At 39.0% G+C, this 16,777-nt stretch overlaps 2 protein-coding genes across 2 annotated transcripts; one reads left to right on the plus strand and one right to left on the minus strand.

Annotated features, from left to right (window-relative positions):
* The first annotated feature begins 20 nt into the window (after positions 1-20).
* Positions 21-5,818, plus strand: LOC111337626 (meckelin). The gene is made up of 4 exons (XM_022943964.2): positions 21-1,586; positions 2,811-3,578; positions 4,624-4,882; positions 5,213-5,818. Exons 1-4 carry the CDS (start codon positions 51-53, stop codon positions 5,641-5,643), a joined length of 2,994 nt encoding a protein of 997 aa, XP_022799699.2. The 5' UTR covers positions 21-50; the 3' UTR covers positions 5,644-5,818.
* A 1,457-nt stretch (positions 5,819-7,275) lies between these two features.
* LOC111337610 (protein phosphatase 3 catalytic subunit alpha) lies at positions 7,276-16,310 on the minus strand. The gene is made up of 12 exons (XM_022943946.2): positions 16,081-16,310; positions 15,768-15,968; positions 15,517-15,641; positions 15,209-15,320; positions 13,770-13,915; positions 12,603-12,742; positions 12,049-12,126; positions 11,801-11,895; positions 11,253-11,378; positions 10,218-10,374; positions 9,352-9,449; positions 7,276-8,999 (listed from the first exon to the last, which is right to left on the minus strand). Exons 1-12 carry the CDS (start codon positions 16,127-16,129, stop codon positions 8,872-8,874), a joined length of 1,455 nt encoding a protein of 484 aa, XP_022799681.1. The 5' UTR covers positions 16,130-16,310; the 3' UTR covers positions 7,276-8,871.
* Positions 16,311-16,777: the final 467 nt, after the last annotated feature.

Raw genomic sequence — 16,777 nt, forward strand, 5'->3', positions numbered from 1 at the left:
ATTATATATCAGCGGTTTCACGCAGTACAGGTCAAGATGTGTGCATCAAAATGGCGCGCGTGTCAGAGATATTGTTTGTTGTGTCGTTATGGTGCGTTTCATCGCTGTGTATTAACTATGAGATTTCCTATGACACTCCTCAAAGTTGTAAGACAAATTACTACTTTCAGTACTCGTCGCTAAGTTGTAAAGAGTGTGGGTCTAATAAGGAACGAAGTCAGGATTTCATATCTTGCACCTGCAAGATTGGTTACAAGACTGTGGTGGACGAGCTTGAGGTTACCGAAAACAATGGTTGTCCAAGTGAAATTATTCGATGCGAGAAATGCAGTGGCTCTACAAACGAAACAAGTTCCCTTGATGGAAGTTTTTGCATCAGATGTCAAAACGACTCGACCGGTGGTTTTAATGAGAATACAGGCACTTGTTTTGATTGCCCTGAAAACTCTTTTGCTCGAGATCGTGATGCGAGCGGAGTGAGGTTGCCTAGGAGGCAATGCATAACATGTACATCAGATACAACACTAAGCGGAACGGAGGAAAAAGCTTGTAGACGCTACCACTCTAGCTTTCTGTTCGCTAATAATTCAACAGTTCGTCAGGAATGCATTAACGGCGAGCAAGGCTCGGGTTTCACAGTTGTGGATGGCGTGTGTTTCCAGGACTCAGATCTGATCACAGAGAAGGATGACTTATACAAAGTGACATATGTAGACGAGGACAATCCAATAACATCGTCCTTTTACGAGAGAAGTCTACGCGCTGCTCAAGCTCTTTGTAAGACGTGCTCAAATTTTACAGCGTGTCAGCTATTGGGAAACCTTTGCGTTTTACAGGATTACAGTGGTGTGGTTTGCGATGAATACAGAAACATTGTTGCTACTTCTGACCAAAATGCAAGACCTGATAACTCTGATTGGCCTACATATATGCCTTGGCTTTTCTACTCTAAAAAAACTGCTGGTGAGGCTCCGGATATCCTAGACAAGAAAGAGATAACAAAAACATTTGAACGAAATGAAGATATTGAATTTCTCCTTGTGGTTTACACACTCAATGGATCATTTGTAGGTTATGAAAGCAGTTTAGATTCTATACAGTTCTGCAAAGATCGACCCTCGAAAATGGCAGCGGCATCAAAATTTGCAACAACTTACAAGTCGTCATGTTCAGTAGCAGTTGATGATCTGAAAGACGTGCCGATGTTTCTGTACGACATGTTTATAGTCCTTGGAGACAAGATTTACCCTGTGCCAGTACTCATGGAAAATTATTTAAGTGGCAGTGACAAAGTCAATGAGAACAGTGACAGAACGAAATGGCAGCTGACACGGAGGTTCTTTGTTGTTGATAATCAGATCGGGATTCCATTAGGGTCCAAAGTGCTGCAATTCATTCGCTATGCCTCTAAGATTGAGTTGAACATAAGGCTGCGATCATCTGATGGAGAAATATATCCCCCCATGTTGCGAATAAGATATGAACCACTGGATTTAAGAGATGAAGACACAGCCAAAAGCAGAAAAGAAATGTCATTTGCAGTCACTTATGAAATGGATTTTGTAAAGATAAAGAAGGATACTGAGGTAGGTTTGTAATGTGATATGATTCCTGCAACTAGGAAAAGATGGCAAAGGGTATATATCTGACAGTCATGTTAACGCCAAACTTAATATTTGATGTGTGAATTTTTCAGAAAGGCAAGCATGATTTCAATCAATCAATCAACTTTATTTAACGAGGGTAACATGGGACAGTGCTTCAACTGAGTAACTAGTGGCCCTCAAACCAAATTTGTAAAACAAAGTTAAGTAACAAAATACATGTCGTAAAGAAAGGAAGTATAAGTGTATGAATGAATAGGACTAACAATAGTAAAAACTCTATTACACTTATAAAAATATTCTTACAATGAATATCTTCAAACTATAATTACAATAAGAATACAGCTGGGATAGGTCGAGCGAGAGGAAGGTTATGAAATGTTGGATTGGCATAAAACCATGAATAAAATGTAGTTTCAGTTATGCTAAAATGATCAACGTCATTGTATCTGGTTAAAAAGTGTCTATAAATAGCCTTTCTAGATGAGGTTACTTTCTTAAGGTTAATAGGCAGAGAGTTCCAGAGCCTGGTTGGGGACACACTAAAAGTTCTCCCTCCCTCAGATACACGACTATATCTGGGGCAGACGAGGTTTAAGGCACTGTACCGCCCACTGTGTGTGTGTAAATCTGCATTGCATTTAAGAAGGTCATACATGTAGCTGGGGCAGTTTCCTTGAAGGCGCTTAAGGACTTAAGTGAGCACTTATTGATTTTAGCTTCATCATAAAATGGGAGCCACCCTAATTTATTAAAAAGATTTACGCTATTTGATCTTGGTTCATAATTTGTGAAATTGTGAGGTGTTATTTACCTCCTGAGATATATGTGACCTGTGAAAACCTCAAGATTTTTTCCAAATTTTTTACTCAAGAAGAGAGGATTAAAGTTCTCCCTCCAGGAATGAAGCTCTGAAATTTGTGCATGAAACAGGATCAGGATACCCCTTTGCTACCCTCTTGGGGACCGTCATCTAATTTCTCCTTACAACATCACCCCTGAATCAAACATTAAGGTCAGGAGAATAAAAGAAATGATCACCAGCTAAAGAAGCTGTTGATTTTAAAACAAATTCTCTTTGTGAGCACCTTAGGAAGTGTATAGAGAACATTATGGAAATTATGCCTATTGATGCTATTTTGACCAAAATGGTAGCCCTCCTGTATGCATTCCACTGAAGATTTTCCTTCTATCTTTTGTCAACAGATAGCTGTTGGATGCCTGTCGGCTCTAGCTGCCATTTTGGCCTTTGTCAAAGTTTCATCATGGAGAAGACGCCAGGGTCGCATTGAAATTGATGCTGCATCGCTCTTGAAGTTCATCCTTTTTTGTTTCAGTACATTTTCCACCATGCTGTTTTGGGTGGCCTTTGGTTTGTCTGTGTCATTTCTAATTTTTTTTAAACAACAAAAGACAGTCTCTCAGCTTCTGCCCACACAAAGCCAAGAGGGTTTGTTTCTCAGTGTTGTGGTGGTGGTCATTGTATTCAAAATTATTGATGTGCTTCACATGCTTTGGTCACAGATCTCATTTGAAATTTTTTTTATTGACTGGGAACGACCACAGGGGAGAGTCAACCAACCCACTCAGGGGGGTGATGGAGGGGGCATGAATGCCCCTGTCAGCATTTGGAGAACTCTGTTCGTTGCAAATGAGTGGAATGAAATCCAAACCATTCGCAAAGTCAACCCAGAATTGCAGATTTTCATTGTGCTGTTTTTTCTAAAAGTTTTTGGATTTGAGTATCTGGCAACAACAGACCCACAGAGTAACTTCTCGGCAGACTACACAACTGAATATGTTGGAGAGTTCAGCAAAGTGTTGCGATTTGCTGTTTTGTCAGTGTTGTTCCTAGCCGTAGAGGCAATCCAGTGGTTCTTTTTTGCATTTATCTATGAGCGATTCTTTGGAGATTCTCTCGGCGACTTTATTGACCTGTGCTCAATGAGTAACGTGAGCATCTTTGTCTTAGAGGTTTGTACAATTAGTACTTAAATGACTAGGATAATGAATTTAGTGTAGAATGAAGAAGAACATTTTGTCAGGATGTCTTTCTATTCTTAACCCTTTAGCCCCCAAAAAAGATTGACATGTACCGGTAACTTCTCCTTATAATTTCCATGTACATTATCCAGTGAACAAGTAATGATGTTACTCAAACTCATCAGATAGTAGTAGTTGTCTTGATTTGACACCAAATTCTCATAACTGACTTGCAATGAAATGTGTGGCAGCTAGAGGGGAGAATTGATAATCAGATCTGGGGAGTCTTAGAGAAACATGAAGGAAGTATTAGCTATGGAGACCCATGTGCTTAATGTCGACAGGTTTGGACTGACAAACCGAGTCAATTACAGGAAATGAAAACTTATAAGTAAACTTCCTTGAAAAAAGTATAGTAAAAAGTTTGGTCCAAATCCGTTTTTTCTCTTTTGAAGGTGAGAAAGGCATTTAAGTATGCACCAGCGCTTAAAAAAAATAAAGGAAAAGAAAAGGAAAAATATCAGTGGAAAGATCAGAAATCAGGATTTGCTTCATCTTACCTAGGTTCAAAATGGTTTCTGCATACATTTTTTTTTCACCCAAGTGGTCCTAAGAATCTTTGTTTCAAAAAAATTCATATATCTTATTAACCAAGCGCGACGGCCGTGCTGGGAGAATATCGGCCCGAGGTCTTGACAGTACGGACCGAGCGCAGCGAGGTCTGTACAAAAAAGACCGAGGGCCGATATTCTTCCAGTACGGTCCCGAGCAAGCTTGGTTAATAAGAGATTTATTATACGACTGAAGTTCAAAGGGACACAAGTGCGGTATCATTCGGGACCATTCGGGACAGTGCCCGGTCCAATACTTAGAGAATACTGACCGGCAATAGAGCATTTTGATTGGTTGATTTTAGTTATTTGCCCTCTGACTGCCCGAGTCTTGTATTAAAAATTTTTATTACACTCTTAAAAGGGTAATTGTAAATGCTGTCCATTGTATCTAAGCCAGTAAGGCTACAATCTTTTCTTTGCAGAATACTCGCTATGGCTACTACATTCATGGCCGCTCAGTTCATGGCCGTGCAGACACTAACATGTTGCAGATGAACGAACAGCTGAAGAGAGAAGAAGATGACTTGTGCGGGAAAAGAGGCTTGGAACCCAACACAGAGCGGCAGACATTTGAAATGGAGGTGCCAGCAAAGTTCCGTGAACAGTATGAAGAAATTATTCGACCACTTCGTCAGGGAAATCTTCAGCAGCAGAGGAGAAACGTGCCTAATACTCCTATGGGTTAGTACAAACCGTCTGGTTAATTACACCTGGGATGGGGAAGTAATTAAGAGGGGATCAAAGCTTGGAGGGGTTACCCTTGGGATAGAGTCTCAAATGAACCGGGATCGAAAATGCGAAAAAGTGACCCCTGGGTTAGGAATTAACATGGGTTGGGAAATGAGAGAGACTACCCCAGGGATGGGGAATTTTAGATAGAAGGAGCTACCCCATGGAATAGGAATTCAAATGAAAGGGAATTGAGAAACAGGACGAAAAGGAGGATTTTGTATATATATTGGAATCAGCAGAACCTGATAGTTTTAACACCTGTTTTCTTTTCCCCTTTAGGTCAAGATGGTCGTACAAGTCGCCTTCCTATAGCAGTGGAGAAGCGCTTGCAAGCTTACAACGCACTAAACCGCTTTCTCTCTGCCTTCATCGATCACTCACTGAAGGACCTTGATTACCTGGTAAGGGACAAGCTCCTTTTTGAACGGATCTTAAACATGGAGTTGAAAGAAGTCCCTCCTCCTGACAAGGCTATTTTTTACAACGACGATGGCAGATCGTTTAACTCAATTCTTTTCTATGGAAATGAGTGGACATTGATGTTTTTTGACTTGTTGGTGTTCGCCGCTATGGATTTGATTTACCCGAATTTTGTTTTTGCTGGGGTAATGGCCTATCTTTTCAGTAAAGGCTTGACAATTGCCAGAAACACATTGGGAAGGAAAAATCTGACTAGGAAGACACTTGTAGATGAAAGGTTTCTGATCTAGTTTGACTGAGTGTCGTAAAACACTGAAAACAAAGCATCCACAATGGCGGATGCGAACAGAAGTTGACATTGCTAAGAAACGAAGAGAACTCGAAGTAGAACGTGAACTGTCTCTGAAGTGCGTTAAAAACGCGAATTAGCAAATCGTGATAACTTTTAAGGCGCGTATCGATTGAGTGTCGTAAAACCAAAACCAGAGCAGACACAACGGCTAATCAAGAAGAAAGAAAACGCCTTAAGACTCGATGAGAACTCAAAGTAGAAACAAGCAAACCACCTAAAGCGCGGGAAAACCCGGACGACGATTTTGCTTTTGCAACTGATTGGTTGATTCGTGCAATATTTCTGGGCCAATCACAGAGCGAAGTTACTCTCGACACTCAATTGAAATGCTGTAGTTTGGAACTTAGTTCGATTGCTTTCCATAATTAAGAACGTAAGATTCGCGTATAGAAAAACATTTATGGGATTTTGCGATGCAATTATGCCAATTTTTTATAACGTAAACCTGTTTCCAAGATGGAATCAAATTTAACTTTCAGAGAAAGTAGCAATAGTCAGAGAAAGTTAATGCACGGGACAATTCCAGCGAAGCTGTTGATATTTTAAGCCATAGTACGGAAGATTTCTTTATCAATCACAGAGCCGATGAAATCTATTAAGGCAGTTTTTGTATGTAACGTAAAAAGGAATTCGTTTTAGACTGGGTCATCCTTAACCTTCTTTCATAGTATGCTTACTTATTATTGCCAGTCGTGGAAGGAAGTTTTCATATTTTGGTGTCTTGTCTTTGGCTTCGCGGGAATGCTTTCTCCTCGTTGCTTAAACTCGAATACTACTATATGATTTTAGTTTGAGGTGACCTTTCACAAAATCCTGTATGCTGTCGAGAACGAATTACATCCTAACATCTACATGCATATTCTCCACACGTTCTTCACACCTCTCTAAAGATTTCCTTTTGGGAAATTCTTAGACGTTGTGTTCAATATCATGGAAGGTCCCATACTCTAGGGCATTCATTATTTTACCGCTATCCATTTACGTGTTTACTTTAGATTCTTCAGTGTAACAGATAATCTTAGAGCGAGTCTAGATGCAACAATTATTTGGAAGAAAATAAATTTAATTTGAAGTCGTGATCGGCTTCTCTTGGTGGTGTTGGGTGGGTGAAAAGATCACTTGACTTCGAAAAGGAGAGACAGCTCGTAGTCTGTACTCGTCACATTTGCACTACAAACCAGTCACTGTCTGCACTCGAATTCCTGCGATGCTGGCATGCATCCTACCTACCCCCCCCCCCCCGTCCACTTCTCGGAATCCCGCAAATACCCTTTAGTCAGGCCCTGTGAGGGAAGAAGTATCGAAGGCTCTATTGACGAAGTGAGTCGATCGCGAAGTTCACTGTCGATTGCCAGCTTAGATGACGAGTGGTAAATAAACAAATGGTAATTATACTCAATGAATTTCTTTCACTTGCGAATTTTTCAATCTAGTTTCTCTTACTTTTTTTTTTCTGTTCAGCTCTATGTCTATGTCCACGACGGTTCGTTGGTGATACGATCGTAAAAAAAAATCTCCCTCTAACATCAACCACTTAAAGAAAGATACAATCATTGCTGTAATTACAATATATTCTTCGTCATAGGCATATTTAATTCAAACCAGTTACTTCTAGCTTTACTTCGCTTTAAAATCATAAATAAAATGTCTACACCTACATTACATAATTCCATTACAACTATTCAGATTTATATATAAGCAAAGATAGTCTCCCTTCAGGCATGACATTCACAAATCAGATTTACTATTCCACGATTAAAAACAAGACACAGTAAGACTTGACGTGGAATATTGTATTTGCTAAATTGTGGGCAGCCGTTGCCATACTGTTTTATAAGCTTAATTTCTTTGCGTAACATGATTGCGATTTAGTTTTAGCCACAAAATCACACACTAATGACTGTATCTGGAAACAAAGTGTCATTTCATTTCTATACAAGTCTGACAATTAAATGGATGTGATCAAAGAAACTGAAAGTAGGAAACTGTTGGAGCATTTTCCATAAATAAGAGTCTCAAAAATTCACTTGACCCCTTAACTCTCAGATGAGATCAACATGCAGCTTCTCCCCAAAACATCCACACATCTGGCAAATAATCTACAAGAATACTCAAACTTATCATGTAGAGGTTGTTATCTTGGTCTGACTCCAAATTCTCCTAACTAATTACAAGGAAATTTGTAGCAGCTCAAGGGGAGAAATAACAATCATACGTTGGAAGTTAAAGGGTCAATGGAGGTACCTGGCTTATGAGATCAACATTAAAATTCACCCCTGATAGATGGGGGGGGGGAGGGGGGGGAGGAGACACTGTACAAGATCACTCAGGCATTTATCAACCTTTGATTAATTCTCACCACTATATTGTGTGTAACTCCAAATGCAACATTTCTTTTCCATCTAACTGCCATGAGGATATTGCCTTGTAAAGATTAAAAAACTAGTAATAAGAAAGCTCCCCTTTCCAGATGACAAATTTCAAGCTTATAAATACAAAAAAAAATTCAATCAAAACCCACAATTTCTCAATAAATTTTACATCCTAGAGCACTAAAATGACATACTTATTTTATAACCAACAAGGGGATGTTATACGATTTACCACCAAATTCTTACAGCATGAAACAGTTACAGTTTTTGTACAGAACTCTGGGAGGAGAACCAGTATTACAGTCTCTTGGCTTAGAAAGCAAAAATACAGCCACCTTCAAATAAAATGAAAAACAAAATTGAACAAAAAGATCATCTCTACATCCTACCTACAATAGATTATAATCTATACACTGTATAATTATCTACCAGCAAATTAAGACCTAAGGATTTCTATAAATGATTGGAGCAGTGATGATCACACGCTAGAGACTGGACCATTCGCAAAGACAGGAATATCACTGAACAGAGCTCCATACCTCTGTCAGTTTTAAGCTGGACAACCTATCAGAGAGTGCCAGCCAAGAAAGGGAAGTGCTGACCTAGTCATTATTACAACACAAATTTTATTTAAATATTACATCCATCAGTTGTTTAGTAGTGAGCTTTTAGTAAAGCAGATTTTACTATTTTATACAGATATTCACAAAGGTAATAATAATAATATTATACTACAATACTAATGGTTGATGATGAGTCACTAAGGTTCGGGAACGCTTTGTCTGTCTGTAGGATCACTTTGTCCCTGGTTGTACTGGTAAGTCCTTCCGTGGTGGCATTCTTTCGTTCACCTGGTCAAGTCCCTTTGCTTCGGCAAAGCCACTGATTTTGTGATTGGGGCTGAAAACTTGCCCTTGTAAAGCTAAAGAAAAGATTAAAAGAAATTATCGCTCAGTCCAGTTTGACAGAGCACATATGAATCTTAAAACAAAACTGTCAAAGCTACAAAAATGTATGTACTTCATGACTCTAAGTTTGTCAGGTTCAGCACACCTTAAAATAAGAATTTTAACCAAATCAAGGTTGTGCTCTGGGAAAATTGCAGGGTGCCCAATGGTTCTTAGTTAAGAAATCTGGGGTGCCCACCTCCAAAAAGCCTTCTTAAAAATGAAGTTAAACAAGTCCCCTAATCAAAAAACTTGGTCACCTGAGGCACTCAGGCTCTGTTACCCCACAGCCCTGCAAATCTGCAAAAGAAATTCAACAGAACTTACCACTCTCTAGCCCTTGTTTGCCACCAGACAGAAGTCCAACAGGCAAGTGTCCCGAAGGAGTAAGGCCTTTCAGTTGTACCACACTCTCACTCTCCTCCCTAAAAACAAACATGGCTGATCAACATGAAGAGCTACACCATACAAAGAAGAGCATCGCTACAAAGCACATGGCTACCTTATTACGTGAAAGACTTGAAGCTCAAAGGCTCTTTAATACCTAATGCTTCAATTCTTGGCTTCTGCTGGACAAAGTCACTAACCCCAGATCTCTTGGATGGAATACAACAAGTTACCCAATCCATTTTGACCATTAACACTTTAACCCTAAGAGTGACCAGCTTATAATTTCTCCTTACAATATCACCCCTGAATCACATATTAAGGTCAGGAGAATAGAGGAAATGATCAGTGTAAGAATAACCAGCATCTAATTTCTCCTTACAATATCACCCCTGAATCACATATTAAGGTCAGGAGAATAATGGAAAATGATCAACAACTACAGAAAGTCTTGATCACTAAGCAAATTCTCCTTGTCAGCACCTTGAGAAATGTATATAGTATGGAGAATATGCATTCTGAGATCAGGGTGTAAAGAGTTTACCAGTGCCCATTACACATTGTAAACAACTGACTCAAAAAAAAATTTATGCCAATTTTTTCACGAGACATAAACCACAAAATGGTTCTTTAGAGAGAGTGTTCTAAACACTAAACCAAGCCAAAAAAATAATATTCAGCAATCACAAAAATCCAAGTGTACATCAAATTAGTTCTCCCATAGTTTACATTCAGATGTTGTAGAGAACATTTGGTGGAGAAGTAACGCAACTGTTATACTCAAGAAAAATTTTCTCACGCTGTACCTGAGCACAGTGAAGACTCTTGCCATTTTACCAATGGCTCGTATTTTGCTGCGAATAACTTCTTTTCTCTTGATTGCTTCACTTTGTTCTTCATCTTCCTCCCCTTCAAGTTCTTCATCAGTGCAAATATTGAGGATATTCACTAGCATTTCAGTGACTGAAAACAAAGCAAGCAGAGGTAAGATACAGAATGTAAGGCTTTGTATACTCTTAGGGAACTACTGACTCAAACTTCCAGAGCTTATCCCATTTCTTATAGCCTAAAATGGTTTAATGCACGGTTGTGGCTAAGAAATTGGACTGCTGACTAAAAATTCAGGTGAGGAGTCTGTTACAAAGTTTTGAATACAAGGCTCACAAGCTTCCTGTTTATGAAATGGAGCATGCAAAAAAAGGAAACAAGTCACAATGAACAAGAGCTCAAAACATTTTAGTTCAATTTAAAGAGAACTTAAGCAGAGACAACTTTGAGACGCAGATGGTAACCAGAAGAAGAATAAAATTAATTCTGGCACACTTTGACACCAATGTGCTGACAGTGAGATCATCACTTTAGTATTTGAAGCCAAACTTTGCCACCAAAAAGGTTTAGTGAGCATCAGGAATGAAAATTTTTACCCACCAGCTGCCATCTGCATCTCAAAAACATTTGTACCCAAGCTGTCTATTGTAGGAGTGGTGGTGTTGCTAATACTCTGATTAGTCAAACATTTATTTCAATCTTTTTTATTTAAACAGTAGTGTTTGATATTGAACGACTGCAAGTGCATAGCCTTGTAACAAAAAATCCAGCCTACAATAACTGCTTTATCACCCAGCACATTTTTGTGGCAGCTAGCACTTAGTGAAAACCCAAGAAGGGTATATCTACCACCCTAATTGGATGCTACTCCACAGCAAGTTACCCACAAGCATTTCCTCAAGTTCCTCGACAGTCCACCGATATCCCTTTCTCCCAGAGTGAAGAGAAGGAATGTGCAAGTAATGGCAATGCATCATCAACAGCTAACAAAATTTCTGCAATTTAAGGCTCACCTTTCTCACCAACAAATGGCAAAGACCACGTAAAAACATCCATAAAATTTGGAAGCCAGTACGGATGCGGAGAACAGTTGAACTGTCGAATATTCATCACATTGTTTTCGTATTTCAGAACAGCAGCTGAAAGTGAAAACAAGTTGATGGAGTCAGATTCATACAAGACTATGCCAAACAGTCTCATAAACTTGAATTATTACACGACTCGGGCAGTCAGAGGGCCAATAACTAAAATCAACCAATCAAAATGCTCTATTGCCGGTCCAATATTCTCCAAGTATTGGACCAGGCACTGTCCCCAATGGTCCCGAATGATACCGCACTTGTGTCACTTCAGTTTGAACTTCAGTCGTATAATAAATCTCTTATCAACCAAGCTTGCTCGGGACCGTACTGGAAGAATATCGGCCCTCGGTCTTTTTTGTACGGACCGAGCTGCGCTCGGTCCGTACTGTCAAGACCTCGGGCCAATATTCTCCCAGTACGGCCCTCGCGCTTCTTTAATAAGATATATGTATATCTACACTGGTTATTGTCTCACAAACCTTTGTTATTGTAGACATCCAGGTAATTAGGAGCTGAAAAAATGGTGATGAGAGATGGAAACCCAGTTTCTTGACTTTTCCTGTACATTCGATACCTGGATATTCCAAAATGTTTGATAAGTAATTTGAAACATTGAATGATTCTTGTGTCTAGTCCTTAGTTTAAAGAAAATTACCATCTGGAATGATAAATAATGCTAAAAATTACAGTGATAAAATTCAGGAGCAAGATGACTCGTGTTGCTTACCCAGCATCCTGTGCTTCATGTGCTCTGATTATCGAAAGCAAATTGTTCTTTTGGAGGAAATCACAAGTTGCTTGGTAACTATAAACAAAGTATTTACACAACAACGAGATGTTTACAATGCAGAGTTCAAGAGAAAAAGAAACAAAAGCAATGTTCCATGTCTTTTCCATGACTAGCTCAGAAGGAATCAAGAACAATTCTGTTCTCAAACAAAATCTTGATTTCAAAAGTATCTATTCTGATATCAAATTCTTGGTGACAGGTCAAATACCCGATTGCCATGCTATGAACTATTCAGGCCAGGCCCTAGAGCTATTGTGCTTTGGTTACATTCATTTCAAATGGAATCATTTTCCAGGTGTGGTTGTATTGCTAATAAATGAAGTATGAAGCTACAGTTTAATCTTCTCGAACTGAATTTTTAGTTACTGTGAATCACACAACACTGATGGACACCAGTGAAAGTGGAGGTCCACTGTAAAAAAAAAACTATAAGCTCTTTTATCCCAAGGATCTTCATTCCATCTACCAGAGAAGAAGTACAAAATGATTACCTGTAGAAATATGAACACCCTCTGACGGTGTTATGACTGAAATGCTCGCTGTTTTTCTCATTGCCATAATCCTCCAAAGGATCTGACCAAAGAAGGTCACACATTGGACCAAAGGCTGGGGGCTCAGTGAATCGATCAATCTACAATCAACACATCACTTTCAATGCATTTCTCTGGTGCTTGTGACACAAAAAATTTGCCTGATGTTCAAGTACTGTAATTTCCGGCCATTTAACCGCACCGACTGTTATTGCAGGCGGCAAAAAAAAAAGTCAACAGATTACCCACAATGGTGGATAACCCGCACCTTTAAAGCAAAGGGAATTTGTGCAAAAAGGCTCTAGAATTCACATTTCATTCTTGACAAAATGCGAATTCGTGGCCATGTTTTGTGCAGGCGCCATGTTGATTTGTTGATTTCTCAAAAAAAATTGATATCTCCGGTTCTACTGGGCCTTAACAAGTTGCTAAAACGAGAACATTCTCTTCAGCTCAAGCTAGTGTTAACTGGAAATTTGTTACTGATGCGCTGGTTATCCTTGAATTATTTATGTCACCATCAAGGTTTTGTTTACATGCATACCAATAAAAATCTGTTCGTCGCGTAACTAATTCTGTGTGAAATAAACTCAATTCGGCATCATGTTAACGTGCCGCTTTGTGGCACTCTTAATAGAATAAAATTCATCTGAGAGGTGGAAACGCAGGTAGGTGAGAATTTTCTCCAATTTAACTGCCAGTAGATTTCAAAATTGTCACATAACCTGCACCTCTCTGTTACCCGCAGTGGCACATGTTTAAGGGAAAATCAACAGATTACCCGTGGGTAAATGGCCGGAAATTATGGTAACACTTGAACGACTCTAGATTCAAAACAAAACAATATTGCTACATCAAACTCGGGATACCAAGGACTAGCTTCCAGCAGAACTTAAAAGTTTAGTGTGTTAAACACTGAACTCCCATGACCAACTGCGACAGAATTTCATTATACAATATCATGCAAACAAGCAATGACAAAATAAACAATATCAATATTAGGGGATTATTATTTGATCCAATACCAAATTCTCTGAACTAACACCATAAGGATTGTATGGCAGACGCTAAGGAGAGTGACTAAGGAGATCTTGGAAGTGAAATGATTAAATCTAGCAATGCCTTTACCTTTCTTATGTCATCTAGGGTGTAGATCTCTGGGGACAATCCACCATGCACACAGAGAAACTGTCTGTTCATCAGAGCAGCCAAAGGGAGACAATCAAATGACTGCATGCAAGCATTATACACTTCTTCTGTGTATTTGATCTTGCCTGTGAGAGGAAAATATGCTTCCAAGTTTAAAACAATTTGAAAATAGAATGCCAGAAAAATAATAGTCAAAAATTGGGGGTGAAATTTTCTAAATGGATATACAGAGGCCAAACTTGTTTAAGTATTCATGAACCAAATAGAATGTAGAATGAGGTGTCTATTAGTTAGGAGCTTCATCTTTTTATCTAGGCAGATAAGCAGTAAGTTTTTATAAAGGAACTCTCAAAATGAATATCTTCTAAGGTGTAGTTGATGTAGGTGACTTAAGCTATATTAGCATAAGCTACAAGTCACTTCATCACATTTTAAAGTTTTAATTCTTATATTTATCTATACAGGATCCCTATGATAACAGCACTTATGTACTGAAGGGCTATCCTGTAATAAAGAATTCTTATTATTAATATTATTAAAGCATTCTCTCGGGAGGAACCCTATCAAGACTACTGAATTAATTACTCCCATTGTGATTATATGAATTTAACCCCAATTTCATCAGGTTCACCTCCGCAGAGAAACTACTGCTGTTAGCAGAATTGTTGTCATGATACTTCAAGCTGTCACAAGCTAGATACTTGATAGATATTTCAATTTTACACCTGTTTATAACTCAACAGCAAAATTCACTATCTCGTCTGATTAAATAATATTCATACACTGCAAAACTCCCTACAGCAAGTTCTTGCAAGGCCAGATTTTTTAAGAGAAAAAAAGAATAATGGAAGAGTCTAAAAGCTACAATACAAGGTAAGCAAAAAGGAACAAAAAGGAAGCTCTTCCGTTGAAAAATCTCAAATATTTCGTGACAGCAAGAAAACAATAACAAACCGGTAAACCGAAATTCCTCGCCCTTAGTTTGAAATCTAAAATTGCGAAAAAAAGAGGATCTTTTCAATGTAACTTCGCACTTAACCGTCGCTGGCATCAATAAAGATGTAAATTTTAAAAGCGCAACTTTATGATTTATTCATGAAAATCCAACGGGTCTATGTAAAGCAAAAAATCTCAAGGAAGGTTTAAAGTTTTACAGCGACCTGACCAAGAATAAATATAAAACAGAGCAGTTCCAGGCGGCGTAAATTTGTGAACAAATGATACTTGAAATTTCTACAAAGAAAGCTTTATCCTTGGAACGAAGATTAATTGTTCGATAAAATAATTGCTCTTGTGCGGGGTTTGGAAGGCGTCGTCGTTTTGATCGATCGCAAGCCTCGGTTGGTTTGCTGTTCGTGCCATAAGAAGTTATGAAAAGGGAATTTTAAGCTTCTCTAGATCTGAACAATAACACTTACACTCTGTCTTGAAGGTGAAGTATTCTGTTAAGTGACGACATTCGTGATTTCCACGGAGCATGAAGAGAGTATTAGGGTAAAGGAGTTTTAACGCCCACAGGTATAAAACACACTAAGAAAGAAACAACGACAAAATGATATTAAATACAGGTTGATAGCGTTTTATATTCACAACGCGGTAAAACGGAGGCAGGCCTGGTCTAATGCATGATAAGCTTGTGTTTTGATACGAACAACGAGGGAAAGTGTACACAAGCGTTTAAACATCAAGCCGATACCGTAACAGTTTTAGAAATTAATACTCTTACCTCGATTGAAAAATATCCTCTGTCCACATAATCTCCAAGAAATAAGTACCTTGTCGTACTTGGTGATCCTCCGACTTCGAATAATTTGATTAAATCATAGAACTGACCGTGAATATCACCACAAACTATTGAGGATGGAAAGACAAATAAAACAACAGCGATGGTTACTTCTCGAACGCACATCTACGCGTGCGACCTGTTCCAGATCTTTGAGCATATACCAGCAGAATAAAAACGGCTAAATTGCCTACCTGTTATTGGTGCTTCGACATCCAGCATCGTAGGTTCTCTTTGTAAAATTTCCGTGGTATCCTGTATGATTTTGAGAGCTACCTCTTCTTCAACTCTACCCTCTTTTAAGAAATGACTCTTTAACACATCGGCTTTGGGTTTTCCATTCGAATCGAAAACATCGCTGACCGCAAGGAGTTCGATCGGCGGCATTGGAACTGCTGTAATAAGAAACAAGAAGTATTTAAAAACATCTACTACCAAGGCAATACCGCGCAAAATGGCGGCTATCGAAGCAACGTTGGCAAGATCAGCGATTTTCTGGAAGCTAACTTTTGAGTACTCTATCCGACGTTGGCAACTTCCCATCTTGGCTTGCCATCTTCCAAAAACCCTAAAATATACGACTGAGAGTAACGGCCGGTAGCTGCTATCTTTCACACCAAGATGGAACCAGATTTTGCCTGTCGCCTTCGTTTCTCTCAGCTACGGCCTTCTCTGAAACGACACACATAAACAACAAATACAGAAAGTTGCTTACGGCGGCTGCGCGCTCTGGCCTCATTTTCATGCAGAAGCCTCGCCCTTTTGAATAAACTTTATTTGGTGAAAGGAACTTTTCTTCCACAAAAATACAATTTTCATAGGCGTTTAACAATAGGAATATATGTCTGCAAAACTACTCGTATTGATTTCAATGAGGCTTTGTCCCCAGCGAAACGGCGTGCGACGGAAGATGCCGCCGCCAACATCGATCATTTTGTCATGGGCACTCCTGACTATGGCGAGAACCGGTACTAGGACAAATTATGATCGCCGTTTTTCTCGAAAGACATCCAATCATTTTCACAGGTTCTTTCTCGCACAATGATTTCAATGCACGTTTACATGTTCTAGAAAAACGTCTGAATGCAGAGTACAAAAAAGCAGAGCAAACCTAACTGGGGATGGCGATTGTATTGGTGACTTGAAAAATCGTCGTTCTCGCTAACGTGAAATCCGATCTAATACACTCGCGGATCCTTGTTGT

The sequence above is a fragment of the Stylophora pistillata genome, chromosome 2 (genome assembly GCF_964205215.1).
Source record: "Stylophora pistillata chromosome 2, jaStyPist1.2, whole genome shotgun sequence".
In the NCBI taxonomy this organism is placed as follows: Eukaryota; Metazoa; Cnidaria; class Anthozoa; order Scleractinia; family Pocilloporidae; genus Stylophora; species Stylophora pistillata.